At 38.9% G+C, this 24,933-nt stretch overlaps 1 protein-coding gene across 2 annotated transcripts in view; it reads left to right on the plus strand.

The window, feature by feature from the left end:
* Positions 1-24,933, plus strand: part of LOC149845324 (tRNA/rRNA methyltransferase (SpoU) family protein) — a 208,494-nt gene that overhangs the window by 78,886 nt on the left and 104,675 nt on the right. For both annotated transcript variants that reach the window (XM_089995694.1, XM_089995695.1), the window contains exons 17-19: positions 3,186-3,313; positions 5,301-5,424; positions 11,034-11,198. In XM_089995694.1, coding sequence (XP_089851820.1) covers positions 3,186-3,313; positions 5,301-5,424; positions 11,034-11,198 — 417 coding nt within the window. The remainder of the gene's footprint in view (positions 1-3,185; positions 3,314-5,300; positions 5,425-11,033; positions 11,199-24,933) is intronic.

Genomic DNA, 24,933 nt, shown 5'->3' on the forward strand with positions numbered 1-24,933 from the left:
AGTTCAACTGTTACAGTTGTATAAACTGCAGTGAAACAACCGTGACACTTTCATTAACGTGACACCCTTTTCTAAGATCTAGTTATTTAACTAATCCTAGGGATGATGTTTCTATATATATACCTATATATCCATTATTTTTGTAGAATAAGATTTAAGTCTGAGCAGAAAATTGGCCTATTGTTGGCCCATCTTTAAATTCTTGTATAATAGTCTACTACACTTCTAATCTTACTAAAAGTGAATCTAACTTATTGCTTATGACTTGAATAGTAAATTCCAGGACAAACTAATTAAAGTTGAACGATTAAACCTATACAAAGATTCTCACAAAGCACATATGAACAGACACACCACAGGGAGCACTTTGGAGTGGAGATAATAATAGATCGATAAGAGAATCCTGGTATTAATTCTGTGTAAAAAGGTGAATGTGGATATGATGAACATATAAGTGATCACTTTATTGAAGGGGAAAAGTGGGCATGAAAATCTATTATATAATTTCCTTCTTCGATAGGCATGTATCTATGGATTATATATAGAGAGATTCAGATGGCATATGCTAGCTGTTGGAGAGTATAATTTGCTAATGACATAGGATAAAGTTAATTACCCACTTAGTTCTTAATTTCATAAGGGGGTTTACTGTTTTCATACAACTTGCAAAAGATTGGTGTTTGAGTTGGACTCCCACTGCATAAAAGTTAGAAAAAGTTGGAGAGAAAATTCAATAGGACAAAACCAGTGTTATTAAAAGCCTCACCTTGAGGCGCGTACGCCTCACCTTGAGGCGCGCCTCGCTCTGAGGCGTACGCCTCAAGGCGTATGAGGCGTGCGCCTCAGGGCTTTTGCGCCTTATGCCTGCGCCTCAAGGCACAAAGCCCCTCGCCTTGAGGCGAGGCGCGCTTTTTGCGCCTTGAGGCGCGTTTTTAATAACACTGGTACTAGCATTTTGAGTACTGTCAATATAGACCCATTATTACCTTCCATCACTCACGAGGAAGAAAACGGTAAATCATAACTGAAATATCCATTTCATCCTTATTCAATTCTGAAGTTAAAAAATATTATGTTAATAATGAAAAGTTGATATTTTCTATTGAGAAAACATAAATATAGCTCTATGCTCAATATTATGTGAACCCAACTAGCCTGATCTAATTGAAAACCATGACATAAAAAATAGATGCTGAAACAGAAAAGAGTGGATAGGGTAAGTTTTTACAATATATTTCAAATAAATTCATTCATTGATGAAAAACTACATCCAAAATCACAATCTAGATTACTCAGAACGATGAAGCTCTTGTAAGGAAATATGCGGAATCACGAGAACACATGCCACTTGAAGGCTTTACAAGATTGCAAACATATAAGTGCACATGCACAAGTCCTCTATGGGACAATACAAAGATCAATTAGAAATAAAAGACACTCAAGAATTAAAATATACACTCTTCTTATTGATAAAGTGCTTCAAAAGAAGCTTAAAGAAACAAGGGGGAACACCCCTATATTTATACACAAAAAAGCAAGAGGTAGGGGACCCTTGGGAGCTCCCAATGGTCATATTTATGACCGTTGGGAGCCCCCAACGACTCTATGGTCAATTTGACCATAGAGCCCCTAGGGGCCCCTTGATATTACAAGAAGAGAATAAAAATAACGAAAAATAAAAAAATAAAAATAACTGCTTTTAATAAACAGTTTATTACATGAGTGAAATGACTAAAATGCCCCTGTGGGACATATACCTATAAAACTGAAAATAAACATATATATAGTATATATATGTATATATAATCTTAACAGCTCTGTATCTACTCAGTATTTGGTGAAAGGAAGAACCATTGAATCCCCCACATTGGAATTTTTACCTGACTTTAACCCAAAAATAAAGAAAAAAGTTGCCCAACCCTACCCTTCACATTACTTCCAACCCTAGAAACAAAACCCAGGCTAAAAACTGAATATGAAATACTTAATTCATTTTTCTTGATACGTCTTCTCTTCCTAGCAATACTTTTTTAAGAAAAGGGAAATGATTGGGCAATTGCAACTGTGCACCTGCTCCATTGTTAATTCCACATGATCCATGATAGTAGGAACCCTATCAATAAAAAGTTATTGCTCTAGAAGTTTTGAGAATGAACTTCAGCTGTCTTTTTTCTATTTCCTATCGTGCCATAGTACCTTGGGAGGAAGAGGTTTTAGGGGTTGAGCAGACGAGGAATGCGATTTAGGGCACTCTTTTAAAAAAAGGGAAATGATTGTGTGATTGCAACTATGCACCTGCTCCATTGTAAATTCAACATGATCTATGCTGATAGAAACCCTAACAATAAAAAGGTTATTGCTGTAATGGTATTTAGAATGAACTTCAGCCACCATTTTTTTTTATTTCATCTTGTGCCATGGTAACTTGGGAAGCTGAATAGGAATGTGGTTTAGGGTTTGAACAGAAGGAAAAACTTTTCTTTGCCAACATTATCACTCTCTCTGTAAGGTAGTTTAATAATTTAGTTATATCTTATATATTATGGTTAACCTGGGTTAAATAGACAGAGGTGGTTGCAGGTGATTGTTTGACAGTTTATTTAGTGTTGGGTAGTGGGTATTTGGAATTTAGGACAGAAGATGGTTCCCTATTTGGACATCTGTCCAATATTTTTTCCAACTGGACATTGCCTCGAAAATAACTGGGCGAAGCCCTATTTCTTTTTTTTTGTTACCATGCTTTTCTGAAAAAATGGATAATATCCTAGCTGAAATAACTATGTTGGGTCCAGTTCCAGGTTAGATATGGGCTCGACAATCCATGTGCTTATTGATTGTGTGTAGCATCCAAAGCTCACATGGACCATATGATTGTTGGTGGGTTGAACTCTGATCTAGTAAGAGTGTATTCTACCAAGTTAATTGGTGGAAGAAACTTACGGTTTGATTGCCTTTTGAAGCCTAGTCTAGCCTACAACAAGATCTGGTTGTAGAATGGGCGTGACAAAGAAAAGGTTTCAAAAATATTAAAGACCACAAATTACCCATTAATGCTAAAAATCTTGGCTTCACTGATGTGGCTGCCACATACTTGGGGCTGGTTTAGTTGTCTTAGGAAATAATTTATTCCTATCTTTCAAACTTCAGTATAAATGCTAATCATCATTTTCCTTTCTTATATCCAGTGGTGCAGTTTGGTTTCATTGTTGTCCATCCTATACCACATACTTGACAATGGAGTTGAGCTGGAAGGTGCTTTTCCCTATATATCTCATGTAACTCTCAATCGACTTCTTGTTGATGTTGTCGATAGGTAGGTGAATCATAAAATTCTATCTTAACATGTATTCTAGTTCCACATTTGACATTCTTTCTTCATGAATGGTTTTGTTTTTCTCTGATCACTCAACTCTGCTATTGGCAAGTGGAAAATATGCTCTTCTCTGATCATTCAACTCTGTGATAAACAATCCGAGGAATGAAGACTAGAGTATACTCATACTTCAAACTAATGTTTGAGTTAGAACTTGTTTGATATTTGTTTTATAATATAAACTGTTATCTTCTTTGAGATTTTCAGAAGCATAAAGATTACCATACTATGCTTTACCATTGTATGTAATCATGGTTATTTCAATATTTTCCTTGATTTAAATATCATTTAAGGAGTCCTTGTGCCTCTTTTTTTGCTGTTTTGTATATAATCTCAATGCAAGGTTCATCACTTGACTGTTGATTTTTTCATCAGTCATCTAATATTGATCTCTACGTTTCTTGCATTGGTTTTAAATCTGCAAATTTGTTTGCTCTGATGGTATTGATTACAACTTTGTTTTTAAAAACTAAATCAGCTAAGTATAGAGGAGGAATGAAGTCTAAGACTCTAAAAATCCCAATGGATCGATGTTTCATAAGTATTCAGCTTAACCAAGGAACTCTTAGGCTAATGGTTAACAATAATTTAAGAAGAAAAGCAAAAGAATCTGAACCATGTGTCACCGATAGCAGAAAATTTGTGGATTATCATGATGCATGGTAGTTCACAATTTCTTTCCTTTTCTTTTTTCTTATATAAGGACTTAAATATGGTCAATATTCAACAGGTGCTTTAAAATTCCATATTTTCACGTCTCTTTGATGGTATCTTTGAATGCTGTTGCAGGTTGCTTCTATACGCAGCTGCATACAATGTAGTATATGCATGTGTGTGCGTATGTACGTGGCTGTATCTGTGTCTGTCTTCCCTATTTGAGTATGGACTTGGTGTGGACCATTTCTATAAGTCATTTCTGCAAGTGTTTTTTGATTAATCTGAGGTTTTAGATGTGTTTATTATCATTTGTTTACTAGAAAACATGCTTTGGATCTTTTTTTTTGCTAAGCCCAAGGAAAACCTAGTTCTCATCAGCTGTGACTAGTTTGGTTGTGAACCCATCTGGCCTCAGTGCAAGCCTCCATTGGATAAAACCCTCTTGCCTTTAGCTTTGCAACCAAGGAAGCATATCCTGGGTGCCAAACTTGTGACACCCTTTAACTTGGAAGCTTTCAAGCTGACCCACCTAGCCAGTTCTTTGGAACCCTTAGGGCTTTTGGATCAAATTGTTTTGATAAAAAACTAGTTTTTTTTTATTCAAAGTTTTGGTCCAATATGGACCATTGCTTTTTAGATTCTTTTAAAAGAACTTCCTCATCTAATAGATGCTCACCAAATTTCTAGAGATCACGTCTATGAAGTTTTATTTACAAAATTATGCAATAGAACATAAAAGAATAATATGGTCCATACAGAGTCCATACTCAAATTAGAAAGCATAGATCATTCTTTGTGTGTGTGTTGCTGCTATTTACAAAAACTTGTCCGCACACTGGTTAGGAGATCAGCTTGTATGCCTCAAGTTGAGGAGATGTCATGGGTCCAATACCTGTGGGGTGTGTCCCTAGCTGCAAGGTCGAAGTTATGGGGACCTCCCTCGGGGTTTTATGCCACTGTCATCCAGAAAAAAACACTCAATAAACGATAGTACCTGCTGGCGACCAGAAAATCGTCGGTTTTCTCCCTGGTTATAAAAAAAAGAACCTCATTATAACTATGGCTTGAACTTTTCGAAAAATGTTTATATGTTTTCTGACTCAATTGCATGCCTTCTCTTGATATTTACAGTTTACATTGGGGTTTTATATGAAAGGGTAGTAATGTATTTTTTTTCAATGGTCATTTCTCATTTGATGCTATCATTCTAGCATAGTATTTGCATTTTTTAAGTTAAATTTGCTTACATAATTATTGGATGCATCTGCAGCCTTGAAAATGCAGGTGAAAATTCTTTCCTTCCTATGCTGAGATCAATTAAATTGGTAATGGGGTTGCAGTGTTCAGTAGGGACAGCTTCATTAGATTTATCAAGCATTGGTTTGGAAACTGAGGTTAGTCATCATGTCGATGCTTATAAATAGTATGATGTATTTTAGTGGGTTCTCTATTTTAGGTCAACAAAGCATGCTATTGATGATGATGAGAGATCATGAGTTAATTGATTATTGATGTTCCTTACAAGCTGTCTCTCTCTCTCTCTGTCGATATTACAATGACTTCTTCATCATGATTCATCATTTCAGAAGCCCTGCTCATGCTTTCATTGGATTATTTTTTATACACGAATATTTTTTCGGTACTCCTAAGGGGACTGATCATTGCAACCGATACTTTATAATGGATAAAATCACCCATGCTGATTTTCCCACCTTGTTTTGGCCAGTATTATGCTAGAAAAAGATTAGTAGAATGAGTACTGGTGTTCACTGGAGGACCTGAACAATTCCCTTGTTGGCTCCCATACACTTCACGCTAGTTTTCAGCTTTTGCTGGGTCTGCATGATTTTGCTTTTAGTAGATGCTGATGATGTTTGTGAATGCATGCATGAGTAAATGTATGTGTGTGTGTCTGAATGTGTGCACATGTGTGTATATACATCCTGTGGGTGTAACGCCCTCAAAATTCCGGACTTGTAACTTTTTAGGAAAATTTTGAAAAGCCTTGTAATCATTCATTTATCAGAGTTTTAAATAGTAATTCAGCAAAAAATGATGTTTTGAAATAGCAAGTCAACAGACTTTGGGCGCATTACTTGCGAACCTTTCTTTTATACAACAGATTTATAACTCCATACATTTATTGAAACCAAATAGATTCAAAACGAGGTTTTAGAGTTTATACGAAAAGTGAAATTTCAAAGAAAACCCTTACACCAAATTACAAGAAAAATGTTCTCAGGAGCGAAACGTCAGGGAAAGTCTCATCTTTATATCATCACGCCATCATGTCATCGCTTGCATTACCGACCTAATCATCACCTGTACCCATGAAACGAGGTTAGATCGTTAGAAATTTGGTACGTGCATAGATATAACAATTATTAACACATGCGTAGTTCAATTTGTGATATGGAGTTCAGAATAAGCAAAAATGAGCATGATAATCTTGTTTATGTATCGTTCTAATTTTATTAGATGTCTCCGAGGAGTGAGCAAAATGAGCATTATAACTTTGTTTCGATATTAGTTGTCCTGAGGGTACGCACAGGAGAAACGTAGAAACAACAGAGACTGCTCGGGGGTTTGTTATGCTATGTATTTTGATATCCCGAACAACTAGCTGAGTCTTGCTCGTAAGGAGACGAGCAATGACCGAGAGAGAATTTCCCAAAGGCCACTCGTTCAAGGGGATGCATTCATACTTCTATAGAAGTCATTGGAACTTACCACCTAAGATAATTTTTGGTAGCCCAATCTCCAAACTTCGATGACTAGGGACACCAAGTAATTTGCTCGAAGAGTGTAGTTGTTAACAACCTGTCTCTCAAAGTTTTTTACCAACTCATCCTCTTTTTTGATGAAACCATAACGACAAATGCGTATGTCAGGTTCTACTTAACTGATGACCCATTCTACATACTCTGGTCTTTCAAACCAACTCGAGTATCTTGCCTATGAAGGCGAAGATCACTATTTATGTTATTTCCTTTTCATCATTGTGCATTTTCACGTTACGAGGTTATCATAAACCTCTCATCCAATCATCGTAGTACTAATATGCCACGCATATTTGATAGTACCGTTACGATGAGAGGTTTGTTAAAATGTAAAAAGAATTATATGTATTTTTATTTTCTTATTTTTTTTTTATTTTGTATCATAACTATCTAGTTCATATCAAACTAGATAGTTAGGGCTTTGGTCAAGTTCACCAAACTCTAGCTGTTGGAGCTAGTCCAGCGGCTAGAGGGAGAGCTCCTTATGAGCTCTCCTCCCCTCTCTCTTATAAATAGGGGGTGCATCCCCTATTGTATCTCACTTGTAGAAAATGCTTTTTAAGCATTTCATATTTTGAATATTTTTTTTTTATTTTGTGTTTTCCATATTTACCCTTTTACGGGTCTTGTGTGAAGTGCCTTTTTAGACACTTGTTTGGTTGATTCAAGTGCTTCGGTGGAATACAACAATTTTCTTACATGGTATCAGAGCCACAAAATTATTAGATCTTTGAGAAAGTCTGCCTCGGTTTTTGTGCCACTTGTGCAAAAGGTGTGTTATCACCTTGTTCTTGGAAAAGTGTTTCGTCACTTAGAGAGAAGTGTTTTATCACTTCACTATCGGCTACAAAATAAATCATTTGAAGGGCTTCAACATCATTTTGTATTGTATTTCTTTCCCTTCTCCCATTTTTTCTTTCCCTTTTCTTCTATCTTTCCTTCTTCAACCCTTGTAAATGATGGATGATAATGATAAAGTCACCATCATCCCTATGAAATTAAGTGACACAAACTATGTAATGTGGGCTTCAATTATGAAGCTTCACATATGGGGTAAAGGTTTATGGGGAATCGTGGATGGTTCTGATTCGGAACCATCCACGATCCCTTACCAAGAAAGAGGGAGATAAGGAAGTCCTATTGTTGGAGGAGGAGAAAATCAAGGTTTTAGCCTCTTATGAAAAAAAGTGGAAATAGTGGAGGATGGGACATGCTAAAATAATGTCATGACTTATCAATAGCGTTGACATTAAAAAGTGTTCTAGTCTTGCCAAGTTTGAATATGCGGATAAGCCATGGAAATACCTTAAGAATATGTATTTCCTTAAAGATATTGCACATGTGTGCAATCTTCAAGAGAAGGTTCGGACGATGACCCAAGGTGACAAATCCATTCGAGAATATTACTCTGGGAAGAATTAACTCTTTTGAAATCGAAATGGCACTGTGCCGAGGATATCGAGCTTCGCCAAAAGCAACTCGATATCGAACATTTCTTCCAGTTTATAACTGGGTTAAGGCCAGAGTTTGAGTCCACCAAATCGGCCCTCCTTCACCGTGGAACAGTTCCCACTATTGTGGTAACTATTGAAGAATTAACAATAGAGGAAAATCGTCTCCGGAAAAACACCTAAAAACTTGATAATGATTCCGCCCTAGCAGTATCTAGGTCAGGGACTAAAAAGGAGGGATGAAAAAAAGGTTGCCTTTGTTGAAAGAGGAGTACTTGAATGAAGCCATTGATCTGCCATATGTTACATCAGAATACCAGTTAGCAGACTTCTTCACCAAGCCTCTTGCAGCTCCCCGATTTCACTTTCTCTTAAACAAACTTTTGCTCATTGTACTGTTAGTTTGAGGGGGAGTGCTAAAATGTAAAAAGAATTATATGTATTTTTATTTTCTTATTTGTTTATTTTTATTTTTTATTCTGTATTATAACTATCTAGTTCATATCAAACTAGATAGTTAGGGTTTTGGTCAAGTTCCAATTGGAACTTGACCAAACTCTAGTTGTTGGAGCTAGTCCAACGGCTAGAATTCTAGCCGTTGGACTAGCTCCAACGGCTAGAGGGAGAGCTCTTTATGAGCTCTCCTCCCCTCTCTCTCTTATAAATAGGGGGTGCATCCCCCATTGTATCTCACTTGTAGAAAATGATTTTTAAGCATTTCATATTTTGAATAAAATCCTTTTTTTTTATTTTGTGTTTTCCATATTTACCATTTTACGAGTCTTGTGTGAAGTGTCTTTCTAGACACTTGTTTGGTTGATTCAAGTGCTTCGGTGGAATACCACCATTTTCTTACAAGGTTATCAGTTTCTCATAAAGAAAACCCCAACATTAATTTAGAATCTCAAAGTTTTGATTATCACTATTTATGTGATTTTATTTTTATCATTTTGTATTTACATGCTATGAGTTTACCATAAACCTCTCATCCAATCATCATAAAACTAACATGTCGTGCATGTTTGATAGTGCCGTTTCGACGATTAGGCTGAGCTCGGCCTGCCTGAATCAAAGAAAGAGGGAAAAAGGGGCAGGAGGGTGCCTTAGCAGGGAACGAGAGAGGGCGGGAGCTTGCCTCACAGCATCATGTCGTAAGCCAACAACATTTCAACCGACGACACCCATAAAAAAAGCACCGAAGGCCAATCCTCCGATCCTCCTTCATCCATTCTGAACTCAGAGTGGGGAGAGGGGGAGCGACGCATAGCACTACGCCCAAGTAGATGTGCCCTTAGCCAAATGGCCTCAGGCGCCATCGCAGAGGTGATAGGGGGTGGTGGTTGGCTGTTATTCGGCAAAAGGAAGGGGAGGTGGTAAGGAGGAGCAACAGTCGTTCGGCTGCCTCTATCTTCGAGAAAAATAGAGGAAGAAGAAACAGGGGCGAGTGGCCACTACGGTGGCCCAGTGGACAGGCGGGCGGCCTGCCGAAAATAGAGAAGGGGGGATTCCTTGATTTCATGGTGGTGTAAGAAGCAACACAAAGTTTCACTATCATCTACTCAAGCTGAATATAGGGCTATGACTACGACAACTATGAAACTTGTATGTCTAAGGAATCTTCTCAAAGATATGGGAATACATCTCCAGACCTTCGAAGATGTGTTGTGACCAAAGTTACCAGAAGCGCCTAAGTAAAAGGGGAAGCGCGCTTCGGAAGTGCAAAATGTCACGCTTCCGAAGCGTGAGGGGAAGCATCCCCCTTTTTTGGGAAGCGCGTTTCCCCCACGCTTCCCCCACACTTCCCCCTCGCTTCCCCATTTTTTTTTTTCGCTTCCCCCTCGCTTCCGGTTCGCTTCCTAGGTCGCTTCCGGTTCGCTTCCTAGGTCGCTTCCAGTTCGCTTCCTAGGTCACTTTCGAGACAGTTCATAATTTTCTTCTAAGTGGTCCCACACTTCCGCGCTTCCTAAATTTTTGAAAGTGCGTCGCTTCCCGCTCCCGCTTCCTCGACTGATAACTCTAGTTGCGACAACAAGAGTGCTATCTATATTGCCAACAACCACACCTTTTATGAGCTTACCAAGCATATCGAAATGGATTACCATTATATACAAGATGAATATTTGAAAGTTATGATCAAGCTTCCATATGATACACTGACTATCAACTTGCTGACTTTTTCACCAAAGCTCTTGCTGCACCTCGTTTCATATTCTTACTTAACAAACTTTCAGTGTATACACCGTAAGTTTGAGGCTGGGTGTTAAAATATGTATATATATATATATATATTCTTAAATATAAAAGAATATATATATAATGCTCAACAGGGGCGTTTTGGTTATTTCACATTATGTAACTAGGTTAGTTCAATAGGAATATGTTATTTACATAGTTTTTTACTTTTTTAAATAAATGTAATTTATACAGCCATAAGGGGCTCTATGAGGATTACCCATAGACACTTGTTGTTGTGTATAAATAGGGACACATTGTCTCCATTTATTTTATGCTTCTCACTAAGCATTTTATCAATAAAATCTATATTTTTATATTGTGTTGCAAGCCCTAGTTGGTTTATGGTGTTATTTTTAAATGGATTTGTGGTTGTGCACATTGTATTGTGTGTTTGTATGGCCTTAGTTGGCTTGGATTTATTTTCTGCTCATTCATTACAGTGTATACGGGTGCCTCTATATGCTTTATGATTTTTTTATTAATCTGCATGGTCATTTTTTTACCAGAGGCTGGACTTCTAAAATTATATTTGTGCAGATGATGTGGAAATTGGTGAAATCTGCTTGGACTTCACATGCCAATTGCAATAAAAGAAGAGTTGCACCTATTGCATCACTGCTATCTTCTATCTTGCATCCATTAGTGTTCAGTGACCTCAGGATGCATGAAACCCTTGACTGCAAGCCAGGTCCTCTGAAGTGGGTTAGTCTTACTCCCTTTGTTCTCTGTAATTGCAACTTCTGATCTGCTTTTGCATTAAAATTGGTGAGCGAACCAACTTTTGTAGTCTTTGTTCTCAATGCTGAAACTCCATGTGTTAAGAGGATTACTTTAAACTTTAATGTGGTGCATAGATTTTGCGCAGACTTCAGGAAGCTAGTCATGTAGTATATTTCTTAAAACTTAAAAATGATAGCTGACTGTGTCTTTCTTTCTGGATTTTTTTTATTTTTATAATCCAACTAATGTGTATTTTTTTAATCAAAACAGGTGGTGTAATAACATTAGCATGTCATTGTCTATATTCATTATTTGATGTGTCAAGTGCCAACAGTTTTCTTGGATGTTTAATGCTGTCATATTTGTCAATGAAGTTAATACTTTTTATTGAAGTATGTTGTGGTTAATCTATCTGAGTGAATTATACATGGTGTTGATTCACCTATGCTGTTGCTTGCTGCCGCCTTGTGTCAGATTATACAATAAGCTCAGCTGCATTTGTTTTTTCAAATAATGAAGCTTGGGGTTTGTCCCCTCATGAGATTCTAACTTGATGCTGATCTTTTAGGATAGAACAACTACTAACCAGTTTGGCTATCTGGCTATCTTATTCAACCTGCCACTTCGTAAATGTCTCTACATGCACAATGCACCAGATAGATGACATGAAGATGCAGGCAACTTCTAGAAGAGGGCCACTTTTTGTGCAATTAAACAAATGGGAACATGGTAGGAAGTGTTGAAAGCTATCCAATGTACTAGAATGTTTAGCAGTGTGCAAAGGCTTTTATTATTATGCCTTTTTCACACAACCGACTTTTTCACTTGATCCTCCTTGTGCAAGAAAAGAATAAATCTCGGACTGTTTTATGAGTGATTTTGCATGCATAACTAAAATTTCAATAGATAAGGTAAAAAGGTATAATGGTTGGCTTATAGTTATTAGAAGTTTCTATTAAACTATGTCACATGGGTGCAGGTACGACACTTTCAAAAACCTAGGGTGCGGGAGTGCAGCAAGGGCAAAAATGTAAAAAAAAATTATATATATATATATATATAATTTTGAAGTTTTAACAATTAACATTTAACGGTTAACATTGTCATAATATCATTCATCAATCATCATTCATGCAATATATCAACCTAAATATCAATCAAATAAGTAAAGCAATTACATAAATCAACCTAAATATCAATCAAATAAGTAAAACTGAAAAAAACTAAATTACATACCAAAGTATATCCTGATGAAGTAATTGATCTTAATAATTTTCTTTATCATCATCAAATGCATCATTAGAAGGAATACTGGGCTCAACTAAATCCATGTTTGTTATGTTGAAATCATGCTCTTCCTCGAAGTCACACTCTTCTGGGTTTACATCCCAAAATTTGGATGTTCCTTGTCTGCGTTACAAACCCAATTTGAAAATGTTAAATACAATACAAGTATATTTAAATAAAAAACTAAGAAATAATCAAATAACTAAGAGAGCAAATTAGTACATGTATTCATCATAGGTTCGTGAAAGTAATCGAAGATTTGAATGAAAATATACTAAATCCTCTGCACGCTTGCTGGTGAGTTTGTTTCTCTTCTTGTTGTGGATTTGAGAATATGTGCTCCAACTTCTTTCACAACAAGATGAACTAGCAGACTGCGATAACAATCTTAATGCAAGACGTTGGAGAAGAGGTGTTTCTGATCCAAATGTTGACCACCATGTGATAGGATCTATATTATCCTCTTCTCTCGCGAATAATGTCGGTCCATATAATCTCGAAGATGAAAATTTTCCAAACCCTTGTGTGACTTGACGTAGAAGATATGCTTTTGGAAAAAGTCTTGTCATATATATATTTCTATGTCTTGATAGTTCTGAGTTTAAATTTGGAGGGACACGACCAATACCACCAGCCCACCACTTATTTGCATAATATTTTGGATTAAGAGAATCTGCCATGCAATGCAAAAGATTGTTGCTCTTATCTCATCTTCTGACTAAAATTGAATGAATATGATTAAAAAATTCTGAATCATCCAATGCAAGATTTTTTTCTTCATGCTTGAAAACTATAACTTGTATTTTTTCGATCATATTATCCCACATTTTATAAACTCTGTGAAGCTTGGGCTCATCCTTATCAACTTCTCTTAACATTTCCTAAATATGTTGCGTAAATTGAATGAAGTATACCACTCTGTCCAAAAACTCATCATCAAGAATGAATTTTTTAATTTTTTGAGCCTTGATATCATCATCAGCACGATAGAATGTCCAATTTTCATCAGTCACCATGTTAATCAAAGCATTCTTCACTCTTTTAATCCTCTTCACCATCACAATGATGGACGCAAAACGTGTTTCAGCGACCTTCAACAATTTCAGGTCAGAATACCTATTAAATATAGTATTAGCACGATGGTGGTTAACAATAAAATTCCTACTGCTTTTGACATTTCTTTCTAAATCTTCAATCCATGAACATAAAACATATGCTTGTGAATTTTCTTCTTCTATGGGGTTGCAGATGCTCTTTAGGGTCATATTTAAGCTGTGTGCTACACAGGGAGTCCAAAAAATATGAGGGTACTCACTCTTCAAACTCAACGCTGCACTTTTACAAACTGATGCGTTGTCTGTAATGATTTGTACCACTTTCTGATCATCCACTTCTTTTATGACTTCTATAAATAATCTCTTTAAATACTCTGCATTTTTATATTCCCCATATGCATCAACTGCTTTCAAGAATATTGGGTCACTAAGCGAACAAACAATGAAATTGATCAGTGGACGCCTTTGAATATCTGTCCATTTATCAGATATAATAAAAACTCAATTTTGCTCCCATGAATATTTTTTAATCTCCAGCAACCTCTCCACATTTGCCCTCTCTTCTGCAAGAAGTGTGGTTCGTATTTTTTCTGAACTTGGAGGCACATAGGCACTCAAATTACAATTTTCCAAGGATGTTACTAAATCCTTCCAATAAGGATTTCTAGTCTCATTAAATGAGAGTGAACTAGAATAAAAATACCTCTCAACTTTTCTATCCAATTCTTCTCTCCCATATGTATTGAATGCTGCTTGTATCATTCCTCTACCTCCTACATTGACTTTTCTTTTTTTTTCAGCATCTTCTTGGTGGCTTGCAATTGACACACTAAATGCAGAAGAATCGGCCATTGCCTTTCTCTTCTCATATTCTTCTTGTATTTTCTTGTATTGTCTTCGCATTGTTTTCTGCATCCTGAAATGTCATGTCCTGGTATCTTCAACAAATAAGCTTTCACTCTTGTGTAAGACCCAACAAAATCTCTTTCGCAGAGCTTGCATCGAAATCTCTTGTTTCCACCACCACTTTCTCCAGTTTTTGCAAGTTTATCTACATGTACCTATAGTGGCCCCACATCATCAATCCACTACAACTATAAGCAAAACTAGCAAAACTAGTGGCATAACTCACATGTTGGGATGAGGATGACGCAAGTCCTTTTCCTTTATCCATCATTTTTATCCCGAAAACATAAAAAAATACATTCAAAATTTCAAATCAATTATACAGACATTATCTTGATATAAAAATATATATAAAATCAAGAGCAAGGAGGGGGGATCTGCCCCTCCCCTGCCAAAAACAGGGAGGGACTCAGCCCCTCCATTGAAATAAGAGGGTGCAGGGACGGGGGGGGGGGGGGCTCTATTAAGGATGATAGTCGTCAGGGGTGTTTATGTCACTTTACTGTTGTAATTTTGTATTGTGCCTGTATCGCTGTATTATATTGTTGGGTCGGTTGTTTGGGTCTGGAGCAGACCCGATATCTATTTATGTTGGACTCGAACTGGCTGAGTAATAAAAGGATGCATTAGGGCACGTTCTCACGATGAGAATGAAGAGAGCTCGTCTTTGCTGCAGACGTTTCCATAGCCTCTCTGTCTCTTGTGCCACTGCGTGAACGCAACCCCTAGGATAAAACTTTCATGGTATCGAAGCAGGTTCGCCTGTGACTCCCATACAAGTGTGCAGGACGAGTTCCAGCGAGAGTGCCCTGCGAGATTCAGATTTTCTGTCGTAAACAGGTTAAGTGATTCATCTCTTCTTTTCTTCCTCTCTATTCCTTATCATTTGTTATCTGTGTCGTCAGACCTAATATCGAGTTCTTCAACCCTAGGTCTGATCGACAACCCCAAATTTGGTTGTCGTCAGATCTGCCGACTCTTCTCTCTTGGTTGTTGTTAGATCTGCCACTTCTTCTCTCTTTGTTTCTGTTTCTCGATCCCTTAAAGGAGTCCTACCTTGATAAGTCTGTCGATTCCCAATACTTGCCCTAAACTTCGGCAGATCTGAGCTATTTCAGATTCACCCCAAACTACATCAGATCTGGAATTTGCGTCAGTTCTTAATTCTGTGTCAAATCTGAATTGTTTGATTTACTGATTTTAACTTGCCCTTTCGTCAGATCAGATTATAACAAATCTGATTTATATCAGACTGTTTACTGTGCTTGTCAAAAAAAAAAAGGAACAACAAGCACATTTCCTGCAATTTTAGATAGTTTTCACACATCTATTCACAACTTTTTAGCTTCACCTTCACCCATTGTCCTTTCTTCTTATTCCATCATTAATTCTCCATCTTTGCCGTCTAGTTTTCTTGGACAACTAATTTCTGAAAAGCTCAACAATTCAAATTACTTGACCTGGAAAAGACAAATCCTGCCATTTATTAGGAGTCTAGATCTCTCTGGGCACCTTGATGGGACAATATGCGCACCACCAAAGTTCGTCATGCAGGAACAACAGGATGACAAAGGAGATGACTCCAACATGATAATTCACAATCCAGATTTCACATCATGGAGGAAGAGAGACCAAGCAGTCGTAGCATACATTACCTCTACTCTCTCTCAAGAGGTATTGGTGAGTAGGGGTGGCAAAACCTGACACGACCCGCCAACCCGCCTCTTAGGCGGGTTCGGGTTTGGAAAAAACCAACCCGTTTAATAAACGGGTTGACCCGCCTAACCCGTTTATTAAACGGGTCGGGTTCGTGTTAGGGGTATGCCAACCCGGCTGACCCGTTTAATAAACGTGTTAGGCAGGTGGGTCAACCTGCCAACCCGTCTGCCAACCCGCCAACCCGACCCGCCAACCCGACCCACCAACCTGACCCGTGAACCTGAGAACCTGTTTACCCGACCCAACCAATTTATTAAATGGGTTGGCGGGTCGTGTCGGGTTACCCGTTTATTAAATGGGCCGGGTTCGTGTTTGCCACAACCGACCCGTTTAATAAACGAGTCGGGTTCGGGTTGAGGTATGCTGACCCGCCAACCCGACACAATTGCCACCCCTATTGGTGAATATTCCAGACGACTGCTCTGCTATGGAGCTGTGGCAGAAGTTAGCTAAGACATATTCACAAATTTCGGAGGCCAGAATTCTTCATTTGAAAAGAGAGTTTCAGTTGTTAAAGAAAGAAAGTCTGACTGTGACAGGCTACATGAATCGAGTCAAGACTATCACAGATCAGTTAGCTATGGTGGGTTGTGAGATTCTTGATTGAGAAAAGGTGCAACAAGCGTTGAATGGTCTTGGGCCTGAATATCACATGTTGGTTACATCGTTGCTATGTCTGCCGTCACTACCAAACCTTGAAGATCTTCGTGCGAAGCTGCTACAGTATGAAGTCACCATCAAAGGGGAGACCTTTTCAAATCACAGCAATCACGAGGTAATGATCACAGGAATGGGATCAGAAAGGGGGCGCAACTCTTTTCGTGGAGGACGTGGACAAGGAAAAGCTAATTTTGGAGGACGTGGATTGTTACCTACTCCAAATAATCAGTTCAACTCATTTCCCATCAATCAAAACTCGCGAAATGTACCAACATGCTATTTATGTAATAAGAGAGGACACATTAAGGCAAACTGCTGGCATAATCCTCAAAACAAAGGAAAGATGAATGGAGCAACACTTCCCAGCAAAGGAAAGGAAATGGGGGGACCTAAAGATGATGATAAGGATAACGTGAAGAATCTCTTGATTTTTGCACTTTCAGGGTTGGGGGGTTGGGTTTCAAACAGAATGAGCAAGGAACATGGTATATTGACTCTAGAGCGGCAACACATGTTACAGGTGATGTTGGTAAGATCTCAAAACCGATTGCCTATTTTGGAAAATTCAGCATTAAGACTGGCGATGGTACTCTTCACCCTACATCACATGTTGGAACCGTTGACCTTCCTCTTTCTAATTCTTCCCTAACTTTGTCTAATGTTTGCCATTCCCCGGGCATAGTTAAGAATATTGTTTCTGTGTATAAACTTGTTGACGATACTAACTCTTCTATTGAATTTACTCCTTCTGTATGTGTTAAGGATTTTCTTACGAAAGAGATGCTCGTTGAAGGAGAGCGACAAGGGAATATGTATGTTCTCAAGGAGTCCCCCTCTTCAGTTCGTGTTGCTTCACCAATCTCGTCAATTATTCAGTCAAAGTTGTCTCAAGATTGTTTTAGTCTGTCTAATTGTAATAAGCCAGAAGTTTGGCATCGTCGATTGGGTCATTGTAGTCGTTCGTTTATTGAAAAGCTTGTGTCAAATGGCTTGTTCCAGAGTCTAGTTTGAATAAAATGTCAGAGGAACCTCTTTGTTCTAGTTGTCAGTTATGCAAGAGTCATGTACTCCCTTTTCATTCAATAAATCAAAGAGCTTCAATTTCCTTTGAAATCATATACTGATGTTTGGGGCCCTGCTCCCCAAACTTCTTTATCTGGCAGCCGCTATTATGTCATCTTCATTGATAGTTATTCTAGATTCACCTGGATATATTTTATGAAACATAAATCTGAAGTGTTCAAAATCTTTTGTTCGTTCCATGCTCTTGTTTGTAATCAATTTTTATCCAAAATCCAACATTTCCAATGTGATGGAGGAGGAAAGTACTTATCACATGAATTTACTGAATTTCTATAAAATAATGGCATCAATCGTTGTATATCTTGCCCACATACACCACAACAAAATGGTGTTGCAGAAAGAAAACACACACACATCGTGGAAAGTGCCTTAAGTATGCTCCACGACTCATGTGTTCCCTTGAGCTTATGGACAAAAGCTTTCCACATAGCGACGTATGTCATAAATCGCCTGCCTATGAAATTGCTTGAAGATAGATCTCCATATTTTACTCTTTTTCAAAGACACCCTGATTATAAAGAAATGCGAGCTTTTGGCTGTGTCTGCTATGTTCACATTGACATTTCTCAACGTGACAAGTTTCAAGACAAGGCATGCAAGTGCTACTTTGTTGGATATGCTGACCACTACAAAGGTTATTGGTGCTATGATTCAACTTCTCGTTGGATTAAAGTCTCGCAGAATGTTGTATTTGATGAAATCATTGTTGGAGAATCAGAAAGGGCAGCAAAGCAGAATCAAGGAGAGAAGCAAGCAGAGCAGAACAAAAGGGATGAAGTGTATGAACCATGGATGGCTTAAAATTTTTTTGATCAGATAGAAACACAGGATGATTGTTCGTGTAAGTCATCAATTATTGCGTAAGAAGAGGCTGGCAGAAATTCTCAGATGGAGGGAGTCACAAATTCCCAGCTGAGTGTACCATCTACATCTTATGGCGATATAAGATTTCAGGGACTTGTCTATACAAGAAGAAATGGCCATGATAATGACTCATGCCCTGACGTTCAGCCTCGGAGGTCTGGAAGAACCCGTCATCCCATTGAAAGATGGGTAAGTTATGATAACTTCTCCATGAATTTACAATTGTTTATTTCTCAGGTTGAAAAACAGGAGGAACCGAACAACTTTGTAGATGCATCTAGGTCAAAGTGGTGGATAGAGGCCATGAACGACGAAATGAAAGCGTTGCACGAATGTGGAACTTGGGAAATTGTTCCACGACCCTCGCACAGAAATGTCGTGGGATCCAAGTGGGTCTACAAAATCAAATACAGGCCCGATGGATCTGTTGAACACTATAAAGCACGTCTTGTGGCTAAGGGTTTCACTCAAGAATATGGACAAGAATATGATGAGACGTTCAGCCCTGTTATTAAAATGGGCACTATCCGACTAGTTATATGTTTGTCAGTACAGTCTGGATGGACTCTATGTCAGCTTGATGTCAAGAATGCCTTCTTGCATGGCAACCTAAAGGAAGAAGTGTACATGGAACAACCACCCGGATATGCAGAACATGGTCCCAATTCACATGTCTGCAAATTACGAAGGGCTATTTATGGTTTGAAACAAGCATCTCGTTTATGGTTTGATAGTTTTTCGCTTGAAATCCAGCGACATGGGTTTCTCAGATCTCAACTTGATCACTCCTTGTTTATCTATCGACATCAGAAGGTCAACACTCTACTTCTTATCTATGTAGATGATATTATTCTCACAGGCAATTCAGATGAGCATATAGAGATCATCAAGGACTTACTGTGAAAAAAATTTAAAATGAAAGATTTAAGCGTGTTGCACTATTTCTTGGGAGTAGAAGTGGATCAACAAAATGAAACCTTATCTCTGACTCAACATAAATACACTATGGATTTATTGGATAAAGCAGGGATGAGAGATTGTAAGCCGTTGTCTACTCCTAGTGTGTTGAATCATAAGCTCAGTGCTCAAGATGGACAATCCTATCGCGATCCCAAGCAATATCGTAGCCTTATGGGAATGCTTCAGTACCTTACTTTTACTAGGCCTGATATTGTCTATGCAGTGAATCAGGTGTCACAGTTTATGCATGATCCTCGTATCGAGCACATGAATGCGGTTAAAAAGATTCTTCGATATTTAAAAGGCACGATTGGAGATGGTTTACTTTATCATCGGTCTCAGATTGAGGGGAGAAAACATCAAATCATCGTATATTCAGATGCAGATTGGGCTGGAGACCCAGACGACAGAAAATCAGTTTCGGGATATTGTGTGTTTATGAATGAAAATTTAGTGGGGTGGAGTAGCAAGAAGCAACGAGCCATTGCCCGATCCAGTACAGAGGCAGAGTATCGGTCTATGGCTGCAGCCACCGCAGAAATCACTTGGATGAGGCATATCTTGGACGAGATAGGAGAAAAGTTCATGCCTGTCACACTCCACTGTGATAATCAAAGTGCCATTCAAATTGCCTTTAACCCTATTCATCATGGCCGTACTAAACATATAGAAATTGATCAACACTTCATTCGGCAGAAAGTTGAAGATGGAGAAATCAACCCAGTGTACATCTCCACCAAAGATCAAGTTGCAGATTTGTTTACCAAGGGTCTCACTAGCATACGTTTTTGGTACTTAAAAGGCAAGTTGTCCATGGTTCAAAATCGTGCACAACCTGAAGGCGGGTATTAAGGATGATAGTCGTCAGGGATGTTTATGTCACTTTACTGTTGTAATTTTGTATTGTGCCTGTATCGCAGTATTATATTGTTGGGTCGGTTGTTTGGGTCTGGAGCAGACCCAATATCTATTTATGTTGGACCCGAACTAGCAGAGTAATAAAAGGATGCATTAGGGCACGTTCTCACGATGAGAATGAAGAGAGCCCATCTTTGCTGTAGATGTCTCCAAAGCCTCTCTCTCTCGTGCCACTGCATGAACGCAACCCCTGGGATAAAACTTTCAGGCTTGACCTCCTCCCTTGCCGAAAACAGAGGGAGAAGGGGGGGCTTAGCCCCTCCCCTGCTGACCCAACAAGAGAGCGAGAGGGGGGAGGGGCTCCCCTGCCGACCCAACAAGACAGCGAGAGGGGGGGGCTCGATTCCTCCCTTGCCGACCCAACAAGAGAGCGAGAGGAGGGAGGGGCTGGGCCCCTCCCCTGCCGATCCAACAAGAGAGCGAGAGTGTAATACCCGTAAAAAATGCAATGGGTAGTTTTATTCATATTGGACCCGGGATCCGTTACCCGGATCCAAAAAGGGAATATACCTATATATGAGTGTTAAAAATATATATAATAACAATATTTAATAAAGAAAGAAATACAATTATTTTGGGTTTGATTCACAGTTGGACCCATTTGGATCCAACCTGTGGATCCACCTTTATAACATGATTGGATCCACATTTAAAACCGAACCCGGATCCACGTTAGGCTGGATCCAACGCTATAAAGCCGACCCAGATCCATGTTAGAGTGGATTCGGCATTGCGGGTCACGGTTCGGACCCGGACTTTGTTTTATAAAACACCCGAAAACAAGAATCGTGCCTAGGGCACGATTCTTGCAAGTTCGAAAGGGGAGGGGGAGGTTACAACCAGCGTAACCGACTCCACCTTTCGCGGAGGAAGGGCCTTCGTTCGATAAAGGGGAAGGGAGAGGGTCTCACCCTCTTTCTCTCACGCTCTCTCATCTCTGTCTCTCTCTCTCCCACTCTGCTTCTCTTTCTCCTGTTTCATTCTCGGCCACCCGCCGCCGGCAGCGCCGTTGCCGTTCCCTCTCCCCTCGCGTGCTCCCTCGACCTCTTTGGCTCGTCGGAGGAGCCTTGGCGCTGGCAAGCCTTAGGTCTCTCCCTCGTTCACGGTTCAAGGAAGGGATTCCTCAGAGTCACGGCTGATCGAGAACACGATGACGGGAAACTCAGCACAAAGGGGGAAAAGCTGCGAATAAAGTAGGTTTTCCTATTTTTTCCTTTGGGTATTATGTGGGTCAAGCATGGGGTGCGGGTACAGTGAATAGGGATTTAAGGGTGCTGCAAATCCCCAAATCATGGGAAAGGTTTTAATGGTTGTCGTAAACCCCAAATCGGCAAATTTAGGGATTTCGGCTGCTATGAAACCCAATTTGAGGAAAGTATGTCATTTTTACCCTATGTGTTTACCCAAACCTCATTCTGAGTTGGGACCGGATAGTGGTTTCATTCATTTTACCCCGGTGTGTTTTATTTTGTATGTCATTTCCTTTTCGTTCATGATGTTAAGTGAATAATGATATGTGTATATACATTCTAATGCAGCTTGCGTCAGTCTGTGTGTTGAAATTTATGTTCTGAAACCTGTTAATCTAGGTTCAACGAGTATAATAATCAACAAGTCACTCATTCAGAGGGTTCCTATTTGGGAATATATGTTAAACCCCTTAAACGAGTCCTGACTCGCGTATGTGTAACTCGTTGAAATGAGGCAGAATGGACTGTGGTGGGAAATTATCGAGCTTGGGTTGGGGTCTTGATCATCGGTTCTACTATCCGTCTTCGTTTCTGTTTTGTTAATTCCTGCTAGGACTGACCCTTAATTTACTTTTATGAGCCAACCTTCGTCACCCTGTAGAACTCGGGCTTGGGCTCTTGATTTCCACCTATGTCACAGGGATTCGGCTAGCAGGGTGCCGCACCCGCGTCGACGCGACTCGACGTGGGTGCAGGTGCGTCACCGGGTGCGGTCAACCCGACCCTGGGTGCGTTGACCGCACCCAAGATCATTTTTGTCCATTTTTTTTATTTAAAAAAAATGCCCTATGAAATGGACCCGCGTCGGGGGGAACCCCCGGACCCCCCTTCCTGCAAGGGCAAAAACAATGAATCAAGCTCCACAACTCATCACTTTCATCTTTGGGGACAACCATATAAGATAAAAAAATGGTAAAAAGTAAGTTAAGCATAAATGTCATGGACTTTAACAGCTACCATACATTCATACATATACACTATCCATGATATATATATATATATATATATATATATATATATATATATATATATATATATATATATATATATATATATATATTTACATTTTTGCCCCTGCCGCACCCCCGCACCCGCACCCGCACCCGCACCCGCACCCATGTGACATAGATTTCCACTTATAACTATAGGTCACATTAACTTTCTGTTTCTCAGCCCCTTGCAATGTTGTGAGGATCAATAGCATATACTGCTACTATTATCATGTTTTGGTCTTCATGTCTGCATGTATAAATGCCTTTGCCTATATGTGTCTATTCATGCACATGTGGTTTTTGTTCCGTATGTCCTATACCTGTTGCTGGATATGTGAAAAATAATTTCATGCATATTTTAAAAGTTCCTGTCGTATTCGTTGAATTGATCTGCTTACTTATGCGTGTATTGGCGGGCGCATTTGAAGAAGACCGATGCAATTATGTTGACCAGTCTGGGTGCTTTCATGTGCTATATGTTGCGTATTTAAGAAAATGTATGAGTGTATATAGTGATGAGTCTGCAATTTTGCATTTTATCTACATCTGAACATGTAAGAGTTATCTATTACTGAGTACGCCTTATTACAGATTTTTGTCATTGTTAAAATATGTATATATATACATATACTTATATATATACATTCGTATATATATATATAAGTATATATATACCTGTATATATATATATACAGTTTCCCTTTTATTGAAATACTCGATAGGGGTATTCTTGTAAAACCACAATGTAACTTTTCTTTTTTACTTTTTCCTTTTTCTCTTTTTACTTTTTCTTTTTTCCTTTTTGTAAGACCACAAGGGCCCCACACTTGTAGTCGTTGGGGCCCCAACGGTCAAATTTATGACCGTTGGGGCTCCCAACGACTACAAGGGAGCCCCTTGTGGTCCCTTCCTTGAGTCTCCCTCGTCTATAAATAGAAGAGGTATTCTCCTCTTGTAGGCATCATGTTTTTTTACCCTTCTCTTCCTTTCTTCAATAAATCCAACTTATGACCTTAGGTCATTTTCTACTTTTGAGAGTTTTGTGGGTGCACTTTTAGTGTTTGTGTTCTTGGCTCTTGAGGTCACTCTTAAAGAGTGCTTTTTACTCCAATGGTGCTTCCGCCTCTTTTCATTATATGGTATCAGAGCTCGGTTGGTGATTGGGCTTCTCTTTATTATCTTGGAGCGTGTGCCTCTCAAATTTTAAGAAGAAAGGAAGGATTTGGTGCCGATGGAACGTGATTCTAAAGTGGAGCTTTCTTTTAAGCTAAATGGGTCCAACTATCTCATGTGGGCCTCCGCGATGGAAAATCATCTAAGAGGTAAGAAAGTTTGGGGTTTTGTTATTGGAACTACTCCCGAACCCTCTCTTGTTCTCACTAAAATCGAAAATTAGGTTGAAAAAGCTTTAGATGGCGATGAGCACATCAAAGCTATCAATGACCATCAATCCAAAGTTGAGGATTGGGAAAGTAACCATGCCAAAATTTTGGCATGGTTTATGAACAATGTTGACCTTAAAAATTGTGCTAATATTGCCAAATTTAGAAGGGCCAATGAGGCATGGTTTTTCCTTAAGGGTATATATACCCAAAAGGATCTTGCTCGACAATTTTTTTGTCAAGAAAAAATCCGTTCCACCAAACAAATGGATATGAGTGTCCGGGACTATTTTAGCTCTCTAACCCCTCTTTGGGATGAACTTGCTCTTCTTGAGCCTAAATGGGTGGCTCCGGAAGATATTGAATTAAGAAGGGAACAAATTGAAAAGGAGCACTTCTTTCAATTTCTTCATGGTCTTCGCCCGGAATTTGAACAAGTTAGGGCATCTCTTCTCCATAGAAGCAAAGCCCTACCTATTGAAGACGCCCTCGCCGAAATATGCCAAGAGGAAACTCGACTTGGCTTAAGCATTAAGAATGATGAAGTTTTGGCCGTTACTAGGCCCGGATCAAATGTCAAAGTCTATAGACCTCCTCACTTTAACAAAAATAGTAATGGGCCTAGAAAGGGAATAATATGC

Source organism: Nuphar pumila, chromosome 2, assembly GCF_984573655.1.
Source record: "Nuphar pumila chromosome 2, dmNupPumi1.hap1.1, whole genome shotgun sequence".
In the NCBI taxonomy this organism is placed as follows: Eukaryota; Viridiplantae; Streptophyta; class Magnoliopsida; order Nymphaeales; family Nymphaeaceae; genus Nuphar; species Nuphar pumila.